General features: G+C 47.5%; 1 protein-coding gene across 1 annotated transcript; it reads left to right on the top strand.

The window, feature by feature from the left end:
- The first annotated feature begins 16,183 nt into the window (after nucleotides 1-16,183).
- On the top strand, nucleotides 16,184-17,328 carry LOC147984568 (putative E3 ubiquitin-protein ligase SINA-like 6). The gene is made up of 3 exons (XM_087541162.1): nucleotides 16,184-16,318; nucleotides 16,401-17,089; nucleotides 17,199-17,328. The coding sequence occupies exons 1-3, from the start codon at nucleotides 16,184-16,186 to the stop codon at nucleotides 17,326-17,328; spliced, it is 954 nt and encodes a 317-aa protein (XP_087397288.1).
- Nucleotides 17,329-23,925: the final 6,597 nt, after the last annotated feature.

Genomic DNA, 23,925 nt, shown 5'->3' with positions numbered 1-23,925 from the left:
CTCACACATCATCGGAGAGGCCATGGAGTTGATGTAGAGGCCCTCCGTGGTCGATGCCCCCTCTGGCGGAGCTCCGGAAAAGGCCCCAAGATGGGATCTCTTGGGTACAGAAGGTTGCGGCGGTGGGAATAGTGTTCCGTGGTGCTCCTAGATGTTTTCGGGGTATATGAATATATATATATATGAGGAAGAAGTAGGTCGGTGCAGCAACGAGGGGCCCATGAGGGTGGAGGGTGCGCCCTGGGGGGTAGGCGCGCCCCCTGCCTCACGGCCTCCTCGATTGTTTCTTAACGTCCACTCCAAGTCCCCTGGATCACGTTTGTTCCAAAAATAACTCTCCTGAAGTTTCATTCCGCTTGGATTCCGTTTGATATTCCTTTTCTGCGAAACATTGATATAGGCAAAAAACAGCAATTTGCACTGGGCCTTGGGTTAATAGGTTAGTCCCAAAAATAATATAAATGTGTAAAATAAAGCCCATTAACATCCAAAACAGAATATATAATAGCATGGAACAATAAAAAATTATAGATACGTTGGAGACGTATCAGCTTCCAACTAGCAAAATAAGTACCATCAAAGGAAGGACCTCTATGGTGGTAATTTCCCTCGCTAGACGCCATACTCTCCTAGGTTGAGAAACCAAGGCTATGATCACAAAAAGATATGGAAATCAAGGCAAATGGCTACCAAGGCTTTGATACACTTGTAGGATCGAAAGTATGTCTAGAGGGGGTGATTAGACTACTTGACCAAATAAAAATGTAGCCTTTTCCCAATTTTAAGTTTTGGCAGATTTTAACAACTTAGCACAAGTCAAGCAATCAACCTACACATGCAAGTCTAAGAGTATAGCAGCGGAAAGTAAAATATTGCACATGAAGGTAAAGGGAGGAGTTTGGAGGGAGCAAACGCAATGTAGACACATAGATTTTTGGCGTGGTTCCGATAGGTGGTGCTATCATACATCCATGTTGATGGAGACTTCAGCCCATGAAGGGTAACGGTTGCGTGATTCCACGGAGGGATCCACCCACGAAGGGTCGATGAAGAAGCAACCTTGTCTATCCCACCATGGCCATCACCCACGAAGGACTTGCCTCACTAGGGTAGATCTTCACGAAGTAGGCGATCTCCTTGTCCGTACAAACTCCTTGGTTCAACTCCACAATCTTGACGAGGCTCCCAAGTGACACCTAACCAATCTAGGAGAAACCACTCTCCAAAAGGTAATAGATGGTGTGTTGATGATGAACTTCTTGCTCTTGTGCTTCAAATGATAGTCTCCCCAACACTCAACTCTCTCTCACAGATTTGGATTTGGTGGAAAGATGATTTGAGTGGGAAGCAACTTGGGAAAGGTTAGAGATCAAGATTCAAATGGTTGGAATAGAATATCTTGGTCTCAACACATGAGTAGGTGGTTCTCTCTCAGAAAATGAATGCTGAAGTGTAGGCACGTTCTGATGGCTCTCCTTTATGATGAAGGAAGGGTGGAGGGGTATATATCGCCTCCACACAAAATCTAACCGTTACACACAATTCATCAAACTCGGTGGGACCGAATCAAAAACTCGGTGGGACCGATTCAGTTCAAAATGTGAGCGTTAGGCTTTTCGGTGGGACCGACGTGTCAACTCGGTGGGACCAATTTCATTAGGGTTAGGGAATAATGTAATCTCGGTGAGACCGATTACACAAACTCGGTGGGACCGATTTTGGTAATAACCTAACCGGAGAGTTGGTCAGGCAAACTCGGTGGGACCAAATCGCCCATCTCGGTGAGACCGAATGTTACGAAAGGGAAACAGAGAGTTTGCATTGCGAACTCGGTGGGACCGATCGCTCATCTCGGTTGGACCGAAACGTTACGATGGGAAACAGAGAGTTTGCAATCCCATCTCGGTGAGACCGAGATCCCTATCGGTGAGACCGAAGTGACTAGGGTTTGTGGCAGTGGCTATGTCAAGTGAACTCGGTGGTGCCGGATAGAACATTTCGGTGGGGCCGAGTTTGACTTTTTGGTTTGGGACATATGTGGACATGAGAAAGTGGTTGAGGGTTTTTGGAGCATATCACTAAGCATTTTGAGCAAGCAAGCCATTAAGCAACACCTCATCCCCTTTTAGTAGTATTGGCTTTTCCTATGGACTCAATGTGATCTTGGATCACTAAAAGTAAAATGTAGAGTCTTGAGCTTGAGCCAATATGTGTCCTTCGCATTTTGAGGGGTCCACATTCCTAATCCATGCCATGCCAATCATTGAACTTTCTAGAATGATCATCTTGAAATAGTATTAGTTCAATGAGCTATATGTTCTCAGTAATTACCAAAACCACCCAGGGATAGTTGCACTTTCAATCTCCCCCTTTTTGGTAATTGATGACAACATATAGATCAAAGCTTCGACAAATGATAATAAGATTGAAATGCATCGTCGCTTTGAGAAGTATGTGATAAGCAAGAGCTCCTCCTAAATTTGTGCACTATTTATGATTTGCTTTTGAATGCAAATGCACAATCGATTAGGATCATGGGTCACTCTTCCATGTCACATACATCTTGGTGGAGCGCTCAAAATGATATGAATTAAAAACATGCCCTCATCACCAAGCAAAGTGAATGATCATATAAGGGTATAAAGGATAATGTCATCCAAGCAAACATTAAAGTAGCATATGATCAAACACATGATCACACAAGTATCTCACACAGACATAGAGTATCAACCAAGCACACAATAAAGTTCAACCAAAAAACAAGAGAGACAAAGAAGCAAAACACACTCTCTCAAAGCCTATGATCTATACATTTCTCCCCTTTTGGTAAAAAGTTACAAAAAAGTTCGAAAATGCATAGTGTTATGTGTCTCTCAGGTTTGGTCTTTGGGAGGTGGTGTAGAGAGAACTCCAAGGACGAAGGCATCAGTGGATGATGTTGGAGCTGGTGGAGCAGGTGCTGGAGGTGGTACTGAAGTTATCGCTGGTGCAGATGAACTAGCTCTTGTATCTGATACTGGCACTGCAGCTAACCTTTGACTCCTTGGCACATGCTGAAAAGCATCCATAGTTGCCTTTCCCCTCCTCTCCTCTCCTCAGCTTCCTCCTGGAGCTGCTCGATTGCAGTCTGTATCTCAGTCACCTTGAGGTCAAGATCATAGAACTTGGTCTCTACGATCCTCTCCAAGCTCTCCTGATTCTGAGTCAGGGTGGCCAAGCCCTTCTCAATCCTCAATGTATCTTGAATTAGATAACCCAATTGATCTTGTTTGCTCTTCAGGAACACCTGAGATGCTTCCTCAGCAGTTGGCATCCTTGCAGCCTTTTCTGCCTTTGCCTTGGCTCTCTTCTCTTGTGCGTGTGCTGATGAAGGTTCATTCTCATTCATTACAACTTCATTGTCTTCAAAATCTGGGTACAAGGGTAAATGCTCCTTATCTAACAAGTAAGTACATGTGCCCATCTTTGAGTTGATGAGCACCTGAATGTGTGGAGCATACCCACAAGATCTCTTCTAGTCAGCAGCTGTCCTCTTGACTGTCTCCACAATCAAACTCATGACCTTGAATTTTTGTGGTACATCAAAGATTTGCAGCAAGTTGATGGAATGTCCCCTTATCATCTTGTGATCTCCAGATTTTGGTAATAGAGTATGCCTTAAGATGGTGTTGATACTAGGCAGACCAGACAACAAATAGTGCACAGATCCAAGCTTGTGTGTCTCCAAAGCTTTCTCGGGGATCTCCTTGTACATATTTGCCATTTAGTTGTGGTCCTTTTTCTTCTTGGCATACACATCCAAATCGTCCTCATGTTTTTCTGGGGCATTGATCAACTTCGCCCATTCATCAATAGTTGATTGGTACCTTGTACCACTACAAAAAAAGACACATCCATGGCATTTTGGGCCGAACGAAATTTTTACCTGTCATACTTATGACACTTCTATGACGATAATTGTGAAAAAACCCGGTATCATCATAGATGTGGTGGGGTCCTACTTCTATGGAAAAAAGTCATGACAGAAAATGGGCTTTTCGTCCTGGGCGGGCCGGAGACGCAGCTGCATGACATTCTTTGGGCCGTCCATGACGGAAAAAAAACCGTGGTAGAAGCAAGGGCATGGAAAATATCGGGGAATGCCCGGTTACGGTGGGTGGTCGGGGGCCGAGCGATGCACGTTTCTCTCGTACGTACGCGCGTGTGTGCGAGGCGTTGGGCTCTAACTGAACCAGAGCGAGGCGTTGGGCTCTAACTGAACCCGAGCGATTGCACTGCAGGCTACGCGTTACTGAACCCGAGCGATTGATCGATGGTTGTTAACTGAACCCGATCGAGCGATTCCTTTGCTATTGCTGCTAACTGAAGCCAATCGAAGCTGCCTCTGAATGAATAGTGAGCGTTGCGCGGGGGGTGGATGAACAGTTCCCGGTGAGGGTGGATGAACAGGACCCCGTGGTGTTCCCTCTGGATGAATAGTACCCCGATCGATCGAGTCGATTGGGGCTGGATGAACAGGACCCCGTGGAGGGCAGGTTGAACAGGACCACCCCATGGAGGGCAGGATGAATAGTAGATGGTGGAGGGCAGGATGAACAGTAGCCCGCGGAGGGGTGGTTGAATAGGAACCCGTGGAGAGGGCTGGTTGAACAGTAGCCAGTGGAGTAGCGTGCGGTGGAGGCTGGATGAACAGTCGCAGGTGGAGGCTGGAGGAGGTCGACGGTGGATGAACAGTAGCCCATGGAGGCTGGAGGGGGTCGACGGTGGAGATGAACAGTATCCTGTGGAGTCCCGTTTTGCGGTACGCCACACCCCTCCCGATGAACATGACCCCCGTTTCGGCCATAGCGCTCCAACACAAGTCTGTTTCCTACGTTTTGCGGTACGCCACACCCCTCCCGATCAACAGGATCCCCGTTTCGACCGTAGGAGGTCCGTTTCCTTCGTTTTCCGGTACGCCAGACCCCTCCCGATGAACAGGATCTCGTTTCGAACATGGCCGGTCGAACACAAGGCCATTTCCTCCGTCTTGCGGTACACCAGGCCTCGTTTCCATCGGCTATTCCATCCAAGCCCTCCCGATGAACACGACGACGCATTCCGTTCCGACCCAGCCGGTTGGCTCCCCATGAACACGACGATGACGCAGTTTCTCCGTTCCGACCCAGCCCTGTACACGAGCCCTGGCCGTATGTATGCACGAGTAGGCGTTCGAGACCCTGCCCGTATGTACATACATGGTCGTATTTTCTTTCTTGCACACTGGAAACTGTATGTACATGTACATGCTACGTGCGCGTCTCTACTACAACACGTGCGCGCCTCTACATCGACCAGTATGTACGTACACATTCGCGACCAGAATGACAACGCTACGTACGCTTCGACCAGGTGGGTCCTGACTGTCAGGCACTTCCTTGCTTGTGAAGATGTAGCTGGTGGGTCCTAGCAGTCAGGGGGCGAATCATTTTTTTGGCCGGATGCATTTCGTTGCGTGCAAAGATGAAGCTGGTGGGTCCCAGCAGTCATGGGGAAACGTTTTTTTCGCGAAATATGGTGGCCCGTCCGGTGGGTCCCCGCTGTCAGATGGAGGAATAATTATTTTGCGCGTAATAAGGAGGCACTTCCTTGCTGTGGTCGTGGACCCAGCTGTCAGCCTCTCCATGTACAATCCACGTACGATGGAAGCCGTTCCTTGACCACATTGACCACGCCGCGCCGAGAGCACAAGGGCGGTGGACGACAACGAGGCCTAGGAAGGGGACGGCGCGGAGCCGGGGAAGACGCGGCAATGGAAGACCGCGCGAAGAGGAGTACGAGGGTTCACTGGTTCGGCTGCGGTGTGAGGCTGCCATCGCCGCAGGGCCTGGCCAGCGATGGGAATAGTAGGGGGCGGTGAGGCCTCCGCGGAAGCACAGCCGGCCACAGGAGGCAAGAGCATGCGGCACGACCGGCGCTGCTTTGGGCGGCTGGAGAAACAAGACCAGAGGTTGAAGAAGCACTACGGCCGTTGGATGGACATCGTACGGTCACTGGAGCTAGAATCGTTCATATTGACTAAGCTGACAAAGCACTCCATCCCCATCAACTTAGTAGGCCCACAAGTCAGCCTCCCACCAAGGTGGGTCCCAACCAGCAGGGGGAGTATTCATTTTTTTTGTGCATAATAAGGAGGCACTTCCGGTGGGTCCGAGCTGACAGCGGGAGGGACGTTTTTTTCGTGCAATACGGTGGCCCGTCCAGTGGGTCCCAGCAGTCAGGGGGCAAATAGTTTTTTCGTGAAATACGGTGGCCCGTCCAGTGGGTCCCTGCTGTCAGGTGGAGGAATCATTATTTTCCACGTAATAAGGAGGCACTTCCTTGCTGTCGTCATGGACCCAGCTGTCAGCCTCTCCATGTATAGTCCATGTCCGATGGAAGTCGTTCCTTGACCACATTGACCACGCCGCGCCAAGAGCACCAGGGCGGTGGATGACGGCGAGGCCTAGGAAGGGCGCGACGCGGAGCCGGGGAAGAAGCAGCAGTGGAAGCCCGCGCGGAGAGGAGTACGAGGGTTCACTGGTTCGGCTGCGGTGTGAGGCTGTCGTCGCCGTAGGGCCTGGCTAGCGGTGGGAATAGTAGGGGGCGGTGAGGTCTCCGCGGCAGCACAGCCGGCCACGGGAGGCAGGAGCATGCGGCACGACCGGCACTGCTTTGGGCGGCTGGAGCAAGAAGACCAGAGGTTGAAGAAGCACTACAGCCATTGGATGGACATCGTACAGTCACTGGAGCTAGAATCGTTCATATTGACTAAGTTGACAAAGCACTCCGTCCCCGTCAACTTAGTAGGCCCACAATTCAGCCACCAACCAAGGTGGGTCCCAACTAGCAGGGGGAGTATTCTTTTTTTTGTGCATAATAAGGAGGCACTTCCGGTGGGTCCGAGCTAACAGCGGGGGGAACGTTTTTTTCGCGAAATACGATGACCCGTCTGGTGCGTCCCAACAGTCAGGGGGGAAACATTTTTTCGCAAAATACGGTGGCCCGTCCGATGGGTCCCTGCTGTTAGGTGGAGGAATCATTATTTTCCGCGTAATAAGGAGGCACTTCCTTGCTGCGGCTGTGGACCCAGCTTTCAACCTCTCCACGTACAGTACACTTCCGATGGAAGTCGTTCCTTGACCACGTTGACCACGCCGCGTTCCGTTGCATGCATGCGTCCATATGTGTGGTGCGTCCCCACTGTCAGCCTCTCACATACAGTCATGTTCCGACGACTCTTGGTTGTTGACCACGTTGACCACACCGTGCCAAGCGCACCAAAGGCTGGTGGACGACGGCGAGGCCCCAGACTGGAACTACCCGGAGATGGGGAAGACGGGGCAGTGGAGTCGCTAATGGAGAGGAGTGGGAAACTTGACTGGTTCGGGTGCGCGGCAGCACAGCCGCGGTGCCGCCCACGGGAGACAGGAGCAAGAACAGAGGTTGAAGAAGGAGCACGGCTGTTGGACTAACATCCAATGGTCCAGCTGTTAGAATCATTTGTTGATTAAGTTGACAAAGCCCTGCGTACACGTCCGCTTAGTAGGCCCACAAGTCAGCCACCAAATCTGACGGGTCCCAGCTGTCAACGGGACGAATAATTTTTTTCGCATAACAAGAAGGCACTTCCTTCCGTGCAAAGATACAACCGGTGGGTCCCAGCTCTCAGGTGGAGGAAACATTTTTCAGCTTAATAAGGAGGAACTTTCCTTGCATGCGACCATGGACCTCGTGGGTCCCAGCCGTCAGGCTTTACACGTACAGTCCTCTTCCGATGACTCCCGTTTGTTGACCACGCCGCACCGAGCGCAGCGAGGCGGTGGACGACGGAGAGGCCCCGAACGGGAACGACTCGGAGATGGGAAGATGTGGCAGTGGAGTCGCAGATTGAGTGGAGGAGAAGGGTTATAACTGGTTCTGGTGCGGCGTGGGGCTGCAGTCGGTGGAGAATAACAGGAGGTGTGGAGGGGTGGAGGGATAGCCTGGCCGGTGGTGGGGTAGCGCTTCGCAGCGATGCGTGCTAAGCAGAACCGCTAGCCGCCGGAGGCCGAACCAGGCGGTCCCGGCGACGCTGGAGGAAGAAGATGAGAGATTGAAGGTGCATGCCGACCAAGTTAACAACGCCCTGCGTAGGCTTCGTCCTATTAGCCCACATGTCAGCCTGCAAAAATGTGGCATATATTTAACCCATGTTTTCTAGAATGTATAGTCCATTTGCTGGGCTGGGTGTACAAATAATTTTGTGTCAATACGGCCCATTTATATTATCTAAGAAATCCCAGCCCATTTGCACTTCCTTCAAATACACGAATTAGCTGGGCTCGTTATATATATAATGTTATGTTAGAAGGAGCAATTAATATCAAAAATAAATCGGAGAGGCACATTTTTTATATACATAATTAACAAATTAGCGAGTTATTGCTCAAAATAAAAATGAGCGCGTTATTATTACATTGGTCTGTAAAATCTTCGCAAGATTTTGTACGCAATTACAAGGATTTTCCTTGCCTGTGAGTCAAAAACAACTAGGATTTTCCTTGCCAACTTCTGTTAAACATTTACTTTTATAAGTTAATAACACGTGGGATGTTTTCATAATGTATATATAAGTCTCTATAAAATATACGATAATAGTAATAATATAAATATATATATAATGTGGTTAAAAAAATACATTGGGTTGCCGATCTTTAAGAAAAAGCCCATAGGCCGGTATGGACCTCAAAAAATAAGTTGAAAACACTGCCACCCGTAAGTCGTGGGCTACGCATGTTAAAATCCAAAACCTAGGCCTAGCTAATACTTGTTCGCCCTCTGGGAAAAAATGATACCATATCCCCGAGCGAACTGGATTATAGAGGGGGGCGGCGGCACGACTGAAGAAGCACATCAGGAGAGATTTTTTTCTTCAGTGGATGGCTCTCGATGGCGTTTTTTTACTTGACTCTGCACCATACAACTTGTATTTTTAGCCTCCCAGTCCGTGGTGGACCAACATCCCATTTGCTGGGCGGGCCAACCTATAGAAACCAGCACTCGATTTTTCATCAAGCCCCCAAAACAATGCAACACTATGTTTGTTTTGAGGCCGAAAACATTACGGCAGGGGTTGAGCGGGGGAGGGGGCAAGATAGAGCAAAAAGATTAAAAGAGCTGATGCGCCGTTGCTACCCTAACAAAGCAGGTGCAATTCTTCTCGGGAAGAAGGTGTGCCGTTGACACCCACATGTCACATACCTCACAGTAGGCATACTAACAAGTTCACACACAAGCACAACAGAAAAGGTAAACATTCGTATCAAACTCAGGTTCACAGGACACGTTCATATTCATAGCCAACATTCACTATCAACAACTCAAAAGATTCATATATACACAAGTTCAGCATGTCTATGGATCCAAATGATTGATAGATCACACAACAATATTCATAGATAATTCACAAAAAGATTCAGATATACACATGTTCAGTATGTTTATGCATCCAAATGATTGAGATCACAGCCAATATGATCCATGGACGAACTTTAATTACCTAGGGTACACACTGGTAAATGGTGTTCAGTTGGAGGTACTTCTTGCTAAAATTAATGCTTGTACGAGTAAACTTTCGAGTACATAAGAGGCAGCACAAACAATTTGAACTTTGCTTGTAGGTTTATCCTCAAATAGTGGCCTCGTGCCGAGGGAGGTTTGAGCAACTTGGCCACTACTTTCATCAAACTAGTTTACTGGCTCATCTTGGTTCTGTAGCTCGCCAAAATTCTACATTGCAGACTGGTAAATGGTGTTCAGTCGGAGGTACTTCTTGCTAAAATTAATGCTTCTATGAGTAAACTTTCGAGTACATAAGAGGCAGCACAGACAATCTGAACTTTGCTTGTAGGTTTATCCTCAAATAGTGGCCTCGTGCCGAGGGAGGTTTGAGCAACTTGGCCACTACTTTCATCCAACTAGTTTACTGGCTCATCTTGGTCCTGTATCTTGCCAAAATTCTACATTGCAGACGAGAAAGGAGGCGGTTGAGAAAATGAACCACCCAATTTTTTTGTGAAGTTCAACTGAAATGGAGCATCCCTGGCGTGTAGACTGATTAAGTGCCAGATGAATATACGTGTCAACCAACTTGTCTGGAATCTTTAGACTCCATGCCATGCAGTTCGCTACCATATGTGCAGACAACCAAAAGGCACAAGTTGGGACCAAAGACTGGACTGCGTTTCTGGGCTATGCGCTAAGCAATATTTTTGGCGTTCACTCTCCTAATACTTGGAGTTTGACAATTGGTTGACGCCGGTTGATACTCGAATGAATATAGGCACTTCTTCTTGTCAACATCGATGCTTGTCTGAGTGAACTTTGGAGTACATAGCAGCAGCATAAGTACATGTCCATCTGATCTTTTTGTGCAGTTCTACTGAAATCACCTGATGTAATGATTTACCTGCGAGTTCAGGCTCCAAGTTACTCCTTTGTGAAATCGTCAAATGGTAGCACAATACCAAATTACCAATACATATGAAAAGCACAATAATCAGGATAAAGACCAGTACCAACCTGTGTGAGGTAACATATCAATTACTATTTCCTTTGACTGGAAGCCGAGATAAGCCAAGCAACTGACAGCAAAGGAAGAATGCAAGCCGAGATTAGCGACTAATAGGAAAGGAAGGAAGCTGTTGAGGCAATGAAGCACCCAAAGTTTTTGCGCAGTGCCACCAAAATTGAGCATCCCTGTTGGCACATATATTGAGAGAGTGAGATTACTGTAATAGTGGGACTAGTTGATGAAACATACACTAACAAATAGAAGCACCCTCATTATTTTAATGGGTAAAGTTATCATTCCCTCCCTGCTCCACCACATGATTCACCTCATGACAAACATACACACATACATGATTCAGCATAGGGTGCTACTAAAGATTTGTTTAACTCCGACAGGAAAATTAGGCAGCAATAAATTAGTGGTACTTAAGTACTACTAATTAATTAAGTGAGACAACAGAAGTGGAAGGGCTCCCTCGAGGATCATCTCACATGTAAAGTAGTCGTTGCCGGAGCCCTTGAATGGCCTCGACTGAGGCCTCCCGCTTCAGCAAGATCGCCTTGGCACTATTTACTCTTCTTCTTCCTCCTCTTCATGCTCTGTTTCTCAATCTCCTCACCAGTTGGTGAAACCAAGTACATGATTGGCCTTCTATTTCAGAATTGGTTTTGTTAGTGAGGGAGTACAAGTGTACTAGTAAAAAATAGCATTATTTTCTCATGGCAGTCGCAAAATAGAGATGAACACATGCATTAAATATCATTCTTACCTAAAGGAAGGTTATCGTGCCAATATGGATGATGAGGATTGGAACACAGATCTCCCTTTGTGCAGTTCCACCGAAATGAACCAACTGTTCCATTCTGACATTCCAGTTAAACAACACAAAAGTCACTTCTTTTAAGAAGAGTTTTGTGTAGTGCACCAAAAGGTCACAACAGCAACCAGGTGAAATGGATATCCCTGTTTGCACAAAAAGCTACAGAGGAAACAGTCAGAGTCTCAAACAATTACAAGCAAAAACATTTGGCTAAACTTGTCATGGCTTATAACAGTGGCATGGCTTCATTTTTACCAGGGGCATTAGATTAAGAACAACTAAATATTTGGTATAAGGGCATGGGACAGTGGGTGCACCAGCAGTCCAGCACCATGTACCTAAACAGGGGCATAAAGTGGTGATTCATAGTTTGTTGCCCCGAGAAACAAACATCCAACAAACATATCTGGGTTGGTCCCATATTTGTTCACTCTAGCCACCTACTCCTATGTGTGGATAGCAAATCTAGTCCTGGTCATACCACTGTGTACAGCGTTACCCCTATATTTCCCTTTACGACCAAGAGACCGGTTGGATGACCAGTCTGTACTACTTTCATCCCCTTTCCTTCCTGTTTGTACCAAGTCTGATGTACTACATACTAAATTCCCCCACCCCCACTTTATTTCTTGTTTGAGCCAAGTACAATATTCGACTCCATGAAGTAGCTTTACCTCTAACAATAGAAGAAGAAAAATAGGTGACGTTGGACCATCCGATCGAGAGGGGCTGAGAGGTAGAAAATGATGCACATGCAGCGACGTAGCAAGCTGGGGAAGTAGAGCTAAGGCGGCTTCGAACGAAGATATACCTGAAGGTCGTCGGGATGTGGATAGGTGGGCGGCGGGAGGCCGGATCCGCCCACACTAGGGCAACGACGAAGGGATCGTAGGACCTCTCGCGCCGGCGCTCGGCCAGAGATAACGGTGCGGCCGACAGTGGGTCTCCTCCCTCGCTGTCGACGATGGCCTAAACGCTGCCCCTCCTCCCCTTCACCGACGGAGGGGGATGCGTCCGGATCTGTAACCAGCGGTGAGGATAGAAAGACGGTGTTTTTTGAAGGGAGAAAGACAGTGTTACCACCCCTATCTTGTTTAGATCTGGAGAAGATGAGAGTGTGTGAATAGAGCAACCCTAGCAAGCAAGCGCGGAGGCTCTGGCCTATATATACGTAGTGGGGTAGTTTTCCTTTTTCACTCCATCAAAACAATCGTTTAAAATTGTGTACTACGTGCCAGGTCACCGTTTTTTTAGTTGTTGATTGTTTTTTGAGATAGCTACCCGCTTGTTCCAAGTGGTGTTACGGTGTGCCAGGTCACACTTTGTATCGTTCAAGTCTGGTACAAGTCCCTCCATTAAATGAACAACCACCCCCTCGTAAAAATTGTGAACAAGCCCACGGCTAAAATTATTGGAAACGTGGGTTGCCCCAACATGCATTATTATTTATATTTTCTACTCCCTCTATTCCTAAATATAAGTCTTTTTTATTAGCCACACCTAAGACAAGAATTTTTTTATTAGTAGTGAACCCCACATGTCATAGACATAAAAAGTGTGGCAAGATTCCCTTAGGCAAGCCAAATTGTGTCTAACAATTTGAGCAACTCAAGTTAGGCAAGTGTGGAAAGTGTGGGAAAAATAATGTGGCAACATAAGACAAACATAGTCACAATCCAAACAGCCCTAATTTTTTGTGACATGCATGAAAATTTGGTTAGTTAAATTTATAGTAAAAATTTGGCAAGGTGCATCAAATCAACACATGCAAATATCAAAAGGGAAGTCACGGCATGCATGCATGCGTTGTACTCCCTCCGTTTCCAAATATAAGTCTTTTTAGAGATTGCAACAAGTGACTACATACGAAGCAAAATATGTCTACATACATCCGTATGTAGTAGTCCATTTGAAAGGTGTAAAAAGACTTATATCGAGTGCAGTGCTTTGATGTGTCGCGTCAACTCGTACAAGACCAAGAAATTTGATTACTACAACGCCCTCTCCCTCGCGGACTGAGCTCTGGTGCCTTAACTGCACCTGCCTTTGGCTGCATGACAGGTGGGCCAACCACCTGTTGGGCCCACCTGTCATAGACGCAAAGGTAGGAGCAGTAAGTCAATGAAGCCGTGTCCCTCCCTCGCGCATAAGCGTGGTGGCTGGCAGGACTAGTAGGAGTTTTCACTACATGCTTCTTGACGGCTGCGAACTTGCGGATGGAGTTGACCATCATGTCGTCCATGCGAGAGGAGAAGCCAGCGTCGGAGAGGGCTACAACGCCGGCGGTGGCCAGCACCGCCTGGAAACGCTGCGCGGTGCGGGGCCGCAGGCCGGCGCCTTGGATGATTTGGCACAGCCGACTGCCGCTCGCGACCATCGCCTCCATAGGTGCTTCTGGCTCCTGTTTACTTGGTCTTGGATTGGAGTGAGCAGTGTTGCGCAGAGACTAAGGAGTAGATGGATTGGAGTGGTGGGGCGCCTTTATATGAGAATCCAAACCCTGTTGCATTCACATCGTGCTGGCTCTATTCTGCTTCTCCAATTAATTCCCTCTGCAGGTAGAGTAATTTGAGGATGCGTCATTGACCGTTCAACGTCTCGGGAACCGCTACCCTCTCCCTCCTTGGCATTCAAGCACATGTGGAGGCGAGGCGACTGCCGCTCGCGTCTATCGCGTGTCAGGAGATGTTCCTGTCCATGACGAGGTGCCTATGGTGACTTCGTAAATTTCAAGATGATAGTACTAGTATACTCAATATTGTGCACCGCGACCAAGGCCATGAGGAAAACGAGAGAACTACATATTTATTTATGGTGTAGATTCACTCATTTTGCTCCATATGTACTCCGTCTCGGTGCAGTCTAGTCACTTGTTGAAATCTCTAGAAAGGAAAATACTCCTTTCTGATTTACAGGGCTATACTAGCAAGTAGTACTACAATAGTGGGCTCACATAGCAATTTTGTCTCATGCAAGAGCATGGCTATATGCGTGCTCCAAGGTTCGCAACTGCCACGTTCGGGTTGCACTTGTCTCTTCGCCTCTTCGAGAAGACGAAGAATGATGTTACTACTACTGCTTCTACAGTATCGAATCCACTGCTGCATGTTCAAATCCACTGTTGCATGTTCGAATCCACTACTGCATGTCCGTCCACCGCGAGCGGGAGGGATAAGCAAAAGCTTGTCCTCGTCTGCGAGCCACCGCGCGCATGGGTGAGGGAGAAGGCGTGTAGTAGTAAAATCAAGATTCTCCTCGTTGTACGAGTTGACGCGACACATCATAGCACTGGCCCCACATGGTTGCCTCTAAACTTGGCTGAAAGACCCGCCGTGTACAATACTCCATTTGCTGCAACCTCTAACATTTACCTCACCACAAGTTAAAATATATATTCTTGTCTTGACCAGATGAGCGTGCAAACTAGAATCACCAGGATGACAGGTAGGGCCAGAAGATTATTTTAACCAAAAATATAGCATGGAGCTGACCCAACGATTTTAGGGCCTGTTTGGTTCCAATAATTCAACTGACTTATAAGTCAGGTGACTTAAAACCAGTGACTTATAAGTCATGCCTGTTTGGTTGTCATCTGACTTATAAGTCACCTGACCACACCTTCTCACTTTCTTTTTTTATGTAAAGGTGATGGGACCCACGCAAAAGGGGTGACTTATAAGTTGGGGTGACTTATAAGTTGGGTCTATTTGGCAAAATAAGTCACTTTTTCACTTTTTGACTTATAAGTTGGTGACTTATTTGGAACCAAACATGCCCTTAAGCTTACAGGCACGGTACACGTTATCCTATACTAATCTACACATGAAACTGCCACACGAGCGTCCGGGCTGCGCTTGGCTCTTCACCTCTTTGGGAAGTCGAACAATGGCCCTGTTTGGATACTCTAACTCAGTTAGAGGTTAGAGTTAGATTCTAACCCAGAACTAACCCTGAACTAACTCTAACCAAAAAGGTGTTTGGATAGTAGGGTTAGATGGAGCGTGGATATGGCGAGGCGCCTTCACGAACGGTGCGAGAGGGAGGGAGGGAGAGGACAAGAAGCTTCGAGGAAGTGAGGACAGGTCTGCCTCGGGAAGAGCGAGAGAAAAAGGTGTTTTTAGTGGTCTTGAGAAGAACTAACCCAAATAAGCACCTCTTGGGTGGGTCAGAATTTTTGGATGAGTTAGATGCATCTAACCCAAACTAACCCTCCTGTTTGGATATTTTTGGGTTAGTTGAGTCCAAACTAACCCAAACTAACTCTAACCCGTGGATTCAAATAGGGCTAATGATGGAGTACTACTGCAGTGGAGGAGTACTACAATATGCTTCTGGCCATCTGACACCGATTGAACTGCTGCATGTCCACCGCGTACGGGAGGGAGAGCGTGTAGCGAACGAAAGCTTCTCCTAGTTGTGTCAGCCACCATGCTCATGGGCGAGGGAGGGACGCAGCTTCATTGACTTACTGCTCCTGCCTTTGCATCCATGACAGGTGGACCCAACAGGTCGGTAGCCCACCTACCATGCAGCCAAAGACAGCTGTGGTTAAGGCGAGAGGCGTTGTAGTAATCAAACTTCTCGGTCTTGTACCAGTTGACGCAACACATCAAAGCACTACACTCGATATATTTCAATAATTTGCGTTTACCGATGCATTAATTACAACGCATGCATGCATACCGTGACTCTCCTTTTGATACTTGCATGTGTTGATTTAATGCACCTTGAAGTAGTATGAATATGTGACGGTAAAGCTTTGTAATGCCCCGGCCCTAATAAAGCGAGAGATGGTTGTGCACGAGGAGGGCGAGATCATGCAGACGGAAGATGACCCGACGATGGAGCTCTCTATGGTCTCGATGGACCTCACCTTGCTCCACTGCCCCTTGTGCCTCCGCCCCTTGAAGCTTCTAGTGTATGAGGTTCGAATACACCTCGTCCATTCGGCTGATCGAGCAAAGTGCAGGTTTCTTGATTGATGTGTTGTTCGATTGATTTGTGCAGTGCAAGGGAGGGCACCTGGCTTGCGCGGACTGCCGCGTCGAGCGCCCCGGGAACCAGCGGCAGTGCCAGAAGTGCGAGCGCGGCGGTGGCTTCGATGTGTGGAACACGGCGGTGGACGTCGTCCTCTCCTCGGTGATGGTGGAGTGCCCGCACGAAGGCAGTGGGCTCTACGTCACTTACCACAAGCTCGCCGATCACCAGAGCGTGTGTCCGCTCATGCCCTGCAAATGCCCCGTGCCCGTCTGCGGCTACGAAGGCCCGCCGCTGGTGCTCTCCCACCACATCAGCACCGTGCATCCCATGCTCGTGCACAGGATCCAGTACGGCAAGGCGCTCCAGCTGCAAGTGCCACTGTCGGAGCCACGACTCTTGCTGTTCGCGAAGGACGACGGCTGCATGTTTTTCTTGGTCGGCGGCGTGCTCGACATCGGCGCGCCTATCGCCGTGTCGGTCGTCTGCATCAGAGCGGGGGCGTCCCCACTCCCGCACTACGTGTCCAAGCTGTGGGAGAACGGCCTGCCGGGGGAGCCCAAAGGCAGGACCGACGCCGTCAAGGTGGAAATGGAGGTGACAAGCAGCAAGGATCCTGGCGACGTCGTCATGCAGGAGCTGACCTTCTTCACAGTTCCGCCCAAGCTGCTGGCCGGGGCTAAGCTGGTGTCCTTCCACATTCAGATTGACAAGCTCACGTCCTAAATGATTCTACAGTGCCTTCTGTTTATCTTAGTAATATGCTAATATAGGGGTTAGCTCGGTCTACTTTAGCTTAAGATATGGTGGGTTTTGGTGGCGATGCAGCAATTACCTCGACATTAGATCAGCAGTGAAAATAACTTCGAACAGTCGAATGGATATTTTGTGTCTGTTGGATATAAAGATCCTTTGGGTAAGAAGTAACAGCTTATATGCTTTTTTCGAAATGGAATAGAATTTTTGTTGACATGCACTAATATTTTCGAAACGGGCGTCGGGCTGTAGCTAGAAGGGCGGTTGGGACGCGGCATCGGCCCATACCGCGGTGACCCCCGATTGGGACACACCAACTGTGGATTTTTCTCCCTCGCCGATGTCGACCGCGTCTACGCAGAACATTATTCCCTTCCCCCAGCTGCAGGATCAGGTCGGATATGTGACCAGCGGTGTGGCCACCATCGTTCTATGCTTGTGAAGAGAGCAACCCAAGCAAGCAGGCTTGTAGCTTAGGCTCCTGCTAGTGTATATATAGTGGTTTTCTTTTTCTCTCCATATCAACCATTTTATATTGCGTACGTGTCATTGAAGAGTGAAATGATGGTTGCTTCTTCCGACTAACTTACTGTGTGATTTGACTGCTCCTTTAGTGGCCCCTACACGTAGTCCCCCTACGTGTATGCAACAGTCACACATACACATGGACGCAAAAACACGCGCGATGCCCTAATGCATGCATGTCCGAGCAGACGACAGAACACACACGGTCACGCTCAAGTGCTCAACCTACACATGCATGCACACACATACTCAGCCAGGGTGAGCTAGTGACCGTATAAACACCGGAAAATGTATATATTGAGCGCAATGAGCGTATTATAAAGTTCACTGACCGTATTTTTACAAATATACAGTGACAGACAATGTATTTATCTCGTTTAAAATTAAGCCATATTAACCGGAGAGGAGGCAGTATGGACTAGCATTACTTTGTTGTGTCCCGTCAACTTGCCGAACGAGGAGAAGCTTGCAGGATGGGAGAAGCTTGTGCGCGATGGCTCGCAGGACAAGGAGAAACTTTCGACTAATGCAAGATGTCCTTCGCTCAGGCGGTGGACGTGCAACAGTTAATTCGGTGTCAGATTGCCAGAAGCATACACTACACTAGTAGTACTATTATTGTTGCACTTCCTGAAGAGGCGAACAGCCAAGCGCAAAGTTTACTAGTACTAGTACTATAGTCTATAGAGGTAGTACTAGGAACCGGATGGAGGAGCGTCTGCACTCTTATTGTATTTTTAAAATGTGATAAAGCAATCTTCAACACATTTGGTTCTCTTCGAGGGTTCTCACGTGTGATAATGGAAGTTGATTGCATGGAACACTCCCACAATTCTCACTGAATTCTGGCTCATATCCTGTTACAAATAGGAGCGCTCGGTAATATTCCCTCTTTTTTTGTTATCCAGCATGTAAACAGGTCAGCAAACCTTGCGGCGCATCTTTGTGCGAACCGTGCTTACTGCACTTTGAATGTGGCCGAGAGCTGGCTTGATGAAACACCTCGCTTCCTACTTCTTTTTTGCGGGGTACCTCGCTTCCTAGTGACGAGTGTCTTGGCTGATTTTCCTAAGAATGCTTATATATGAATAAAGCTCTCTCATTTACCCGCAAAAAAGATTAAGCCATATTAACCGGAAAGGAGGGAGTATGGACTAGCACTACTTGTTAGTGTGTCCCGTCAACTCGAAGAACGAGGAGAAGCTTGCAGGACAAGGTGAAGATCGCTTACACCTTTTGACTAATGCAACGTACCCTCGCCCAGGCGGTGGACATGCATCAGTTCATTCGGTGTCAGATTGCCAAAGGCATACACTGTAGTACCGAACATGCGGAGTACCATCATTGTTCGACTTCACGAAGAGGCGAAGAGCCAAGCGCAAGGTTTAGTAGTACGAGTAGTACTACTACTAGAACCGCATGGTGGAGCCTCTGTACTCTTATTTTTTTAAATCTCTAATAAAGTACACATTTATTCCGGAGAAGGGCGGAAAACGGCAGCCCAACATTTAATGATGATATCGATCAACCATGCTCGAATATATCTTGGCCTCCGTGCGAGCCCGTCTATGTGTTCTCGCTCCTCGTCTCTCTCAAGGAACGGCGGGTTGGCCATTTTGTCGTCAATTGAGATCGGTTTGCTCACACTCCGGTCCCACATGTCGGTGATATGCCAAGAGGAGGTGCGTTGGCCAACTAGCCATACGCGTACTTGGTTTTGCACCTTCATACTACTCCTCCCTCCGTCACAGTTTACAGGGCGCGCTTCATTATGATGCATTTCTCTCAATGCATTTCCACCACCAGAGAGACTTTAGACGCGTTCGGTTTAATGCTCAATTAATTAGGGCGTGGTAACCACAATTTTCTCTCGATGTAGTACTACAGAGTGGAGTACGTGCATGCATGTATGTACCTGGGGTGGAAGCACTGCATGCATGTGTGTGCGCATTATTTCCTCTAGTAATAGACGCCGTGCTATAACTACCAATGCTATTTTTCAGGCCGATCGCTAGTCGCCTTGGTCCCAGAGATTTTCTCTTTTTCTGAAGCGCGCTCTATAAACAGTGACGGATGGGGTAGTATGAGCGGATTCAAAGAAGAGCGTATTGATGGTTGCTTCTTCCGAGCAACTTACAGTGGGAAAGGTGGGGCTTATGATTTGACTGCTCATTACTCACTATTAATGCGGCGAAACAACCGGTCTGAGTCTCTCATGCGGCTGTGCACTACCCCCTTGTTTCTTAAATATACTCCGGAGTATTTGTCTTTCTAGAGATTTCAACAAGTGACTACTCAAATATTTGTCTTTTTAGAGATTCAAATGGACTATTACATATGAATGTATATAGACATATTTTAGAGTGTAGATTCACTCATTTTGCTCCGTATGTAGTCACTTGTTGAAATCTCTAGAAAGAAAAATATTTAGGAACGGAGGGAGTACACATACGAAGCAAAATGAGCGAATCTACACTCTAAAATATGCCCATTTGAAATTTGTAAAAAGACAAATATTGTTGATGACAGTTGCGACGACAAAAAAGAAGCATATTCCTTGTCCTAAGGGAAGATAACAACACGGTTGTGTTTGTCTAAAACAGTGTGAGGACGAGATTGCAATATGGAAAGTACGCTGGACAAGCTACGTTTTGTGCAAAGAAATATGGAAGATCCACATGCAGCGACGTGGGAAGATGGGCAGTGGAGCAAGGTCGGAGGGGATACCTGGAGGTCGTCGGGATGTAACTAGGTGAGCGGCGGCGGCGGGCGGAATCTGCCCATACTGTGACAACGAGCAGGTGGCGTAGGCCCTACGGCGCCGGAGCTTGGTCAGAGAGAACGGTGTGTACCACAGATCGGGATGTGCTGCCTCGGCGCTGTCGAACGAAGAAACGATGCACGTCCTCCCTTTCCGACGGAAGACGGGATGCGGCCGAATCAGTGACCAACGGTGAGAGAGAGAGAGAGGTCACCGCAGCCTTGTGTGAGATACTCTGAAGAGAGACAAACCAGGCTCCGTTGTATATAGTGGAGCGGACTACCTTTTTCTCCATAAAAATCATTTTGTATTTTGTATACGTGCCATTGAGCGATATAACTTTATTTAAAAATAACGCGCCAACGCATCAAGTCGATCTTTGTTTCGTGCACACTTGGTACACGACCTCAGTAGGTAAACAACCACTACACGCGTTCAAATTAGCACGTGGGCTGCCATTTCGTACAGAAATGAGCTCCACCGTGTACCTGCGCGGGTGTGGTTGGGCACGAAGCGTGAGTATGTGTGCACGGTGCACCTATTCTCTTCTTGTATACGTACACCACCTACGTGGGGTTATGTGAGAGAGATACAAACGTAGAGAGATATAGTGTGTGGGTTCGTGAGAGTTTTTTTAGGGGGAGGGGGGTCAATCAAAAAAGTAGCATATGCAATGTGTGTGAAATAGAGTCCTGGTTATATCATATATATATAGGGGGCGATCCACGAGAAGAGAGTGGAGGTATCATCGACTTGAGGTGTCCATAGAATCGAAGAGAGGGGTGATGTGTGTGTGTGTGTGCACGCGGTCGATAAAGAGTGCCATCGAATTTGTGTGTGCCCATGTCAAAGATATAGAGTGGCTGGCGTACTAGAACGAGAGAGGGGACAGGTGCGGTTTGTCTCTGTGGCATGGATACCTACCTACAGCGCTCGACTATCGGTGTGTGGTGGGGGAGGCCTAATTAACTATAGAGGTACAATGGCTGGTATATGTGTGAAGGAGAAGAGAGGCCTACCTCATGTATTAAGGGAGATTGATCGGCATCCATGCATATGTGTAGGAGATGAATAAGGTTGGGACAGACACGGAGCTAGAGTGTTGGAGGGGGTGGTAGTGGAGTTGTTTCTAACAAATGGTGGGATAGGCTTGCTAGACAACCGGAGGGCACGCCTGCAATATCAATAAGAGAGGGGATGGCTGCCTGTCTGTGCACGTGCGTGTGAGAGACGGGTCAGGAGGCATGCACGAATGATGAGGGGGAAAGATATGGATGTGGTAAGCAGACATAACTACATAGGAAGATCAATCGTCCTTTGTCAGATAAAGGAGAGACATAACTTGTGAGGTACGTCGATCGATGGGGGGGATAGTTAAAGTCGACCTAGGTATATGTTGGGAGATCGATCGGTATACATGCATGCATGTGTGTGTTAGAAGCAAATGAGGCACGGGGAGAAGGATAGAGAGAGAGGGATGCATCTAGGAGGTGGAGCGAGAGTCATACTATATCAAGGGGGAAGGAGTGTGCGAGTACGAGATCGATGAAAAGAGTGGTGGGAGTGAGGCATGGACGGTGATAAGAGAAGAGGGGAAGCTTGTGTTTGTGCTAGGCACACCTGGCTAGAGAGGCATATCGATCAATGTGTGCTGTAAAGAAGGAGCTGGGGGCCTACATACACTGTGGGTGAACGACCTAAAGTGAAAAGACGAATTTGTGCGATGGAGCTAGAGAATGTTGAGGGAGGGTGAGAGGGATGCGGGCGTCTGCATGCACGAGAGAAAGTTAGCGCTAGCTAGCTACAAAGATAAGAGGATTGTGTGGGTGTAAAAGACGAATAGAGATCAGACTTCATTATAAAAAGCGAATTCGGATATTTGAAGAATTTATCATAGTGTTTTAAACCGACGCATGTGTGAATATATATAACGGTGATACACATGGTGTGGTTATGAACATGTTATACCGCATATAATATATTTTATCTCTACTCTTATAAAAACGGAGTTATTGATGATGGTGCCATCCTGCAATATAGGTCGTCCGATTTATATCTGACGGATAGGAAGGAAACTATGCCAATTTTGAAAAAAGATACCCACACCCCTCTCCATATTTGCAAATTAGGCCTCCCCTTGATCATGTTGATGTTCTATGGAACGCATGGGCATCTTGCTAGTACTACGTATAACATATAGAACATTGATCATAATTTGGGCTAATGTGCGGCTTTTGCAGCTCAGGTCTAAATACTTGTCATAATGTAGGGCGCGGGGCACTATACTATGTGTGATAAACACGGTGTACACGTATGGAACATGGTTTAGATTATGAATATATAGTTAGTACATCAAATGTACTATTATTTGGAATCAACATCAAGTGTATTCAAAAAATAGAATTTGAGTTCATGTAGTACACATAGTTCATATCTATCTCTATAGTAATCATGTGGTGTGTTATTAAGGTAATACACGAATGATGGTTGAAGTTGGCAACAATCATGATTGTAGATTCTTATTAAAATAGAGAAACGAATTCAAATTCAGTTCGAATTGCAGCGGTAGTATAGACATTTAGAATGCACTAAAATGTTGATATGAGTAGGTTACATGCATTATACAATAAACGAAAAAATTTAATTGGACATAACATGGATTCGTACTACTAAATAGCATTTAATTGCACTAAATTGTTGGTATGAGTAGCTTTAAATAGCATTTTTATAGTAAAACGGGGCAAGACTCTCTCCTTGTGTGGTGTGAATAGTTTTACTTTTTTCGTTTTCTTTTTGGCTGAGGGAAGTGCGAATTGATTTGATATGTACAAATACAATATTACACGTTAGGCTTGTCCCTAAAATTCAACCCGCGCCTTGTTATATCCCGAAAATTCAGATATCGTGCTCCCAAAACTGACGCCTTCACAACTCGCGCCTTGCTATCCCGATATTACAACGCGCGCGAAAACTCCCTCCAGCTGCCAAATCCCGACGCGCGAAATCCCCCTTCTAACCCTGAGCCGAAAGGGCCGCTAGTTCAAATCAGTGGGGTATTTTTGTAACACACCCTACATTTTAGACAAGCGCGTCCCTAAGTCATGGTTCACCCCTTCCAATCGCCTCCTTTTCGTCATTCGAAATCCCAGGCTGCCATAACCTCTCCGCTCCAGCCATGAAACCCCACCCTTCTCCGTCCGCCACCTCACCGCTGCCCAGCCGGAGCCTTTTCCCCGATGACGTCGTCCACTGCAACAGCTCGACGTCCCTCATCCACCTCCTCGGATGAAGATCCGTCATCCCGCCGGTTCAGCCGCCCCGTCCTCCATCTCCAAGGAGCTGCTCCGACGAATGCCTCGTCTATCATGGCTGCTCCATCCCCACAGCGCTGCCTTAAGCTACTCCACCGGAACCGCATCATCCTCACCGATTCCTCGGACGAAGCCGAGGCCTACTCGGCGCCACCAAAGAGATGTACACTCATCGCATCGCACCTTCTCCTTAGCTCGACCT

Source organism: Triticum urartu, chromosome 2A (genome assembly GCF_056163025.1).
Source record: "Triticum urartu cultivar PI428250 chromosome 2A, HENAU_Tu73, whole genome shotgun sequence".
In the NCBI taxonomy this organism is placed as follows: Eukaryota; Viridiplantae; Streptophyta; class Magnoliopsida; order Poales; family Poaceae; genus Triticum; species Triticum urartu.
This window is presented reverse-complemented; position numbering and strand designations above follow the sequence as displayed.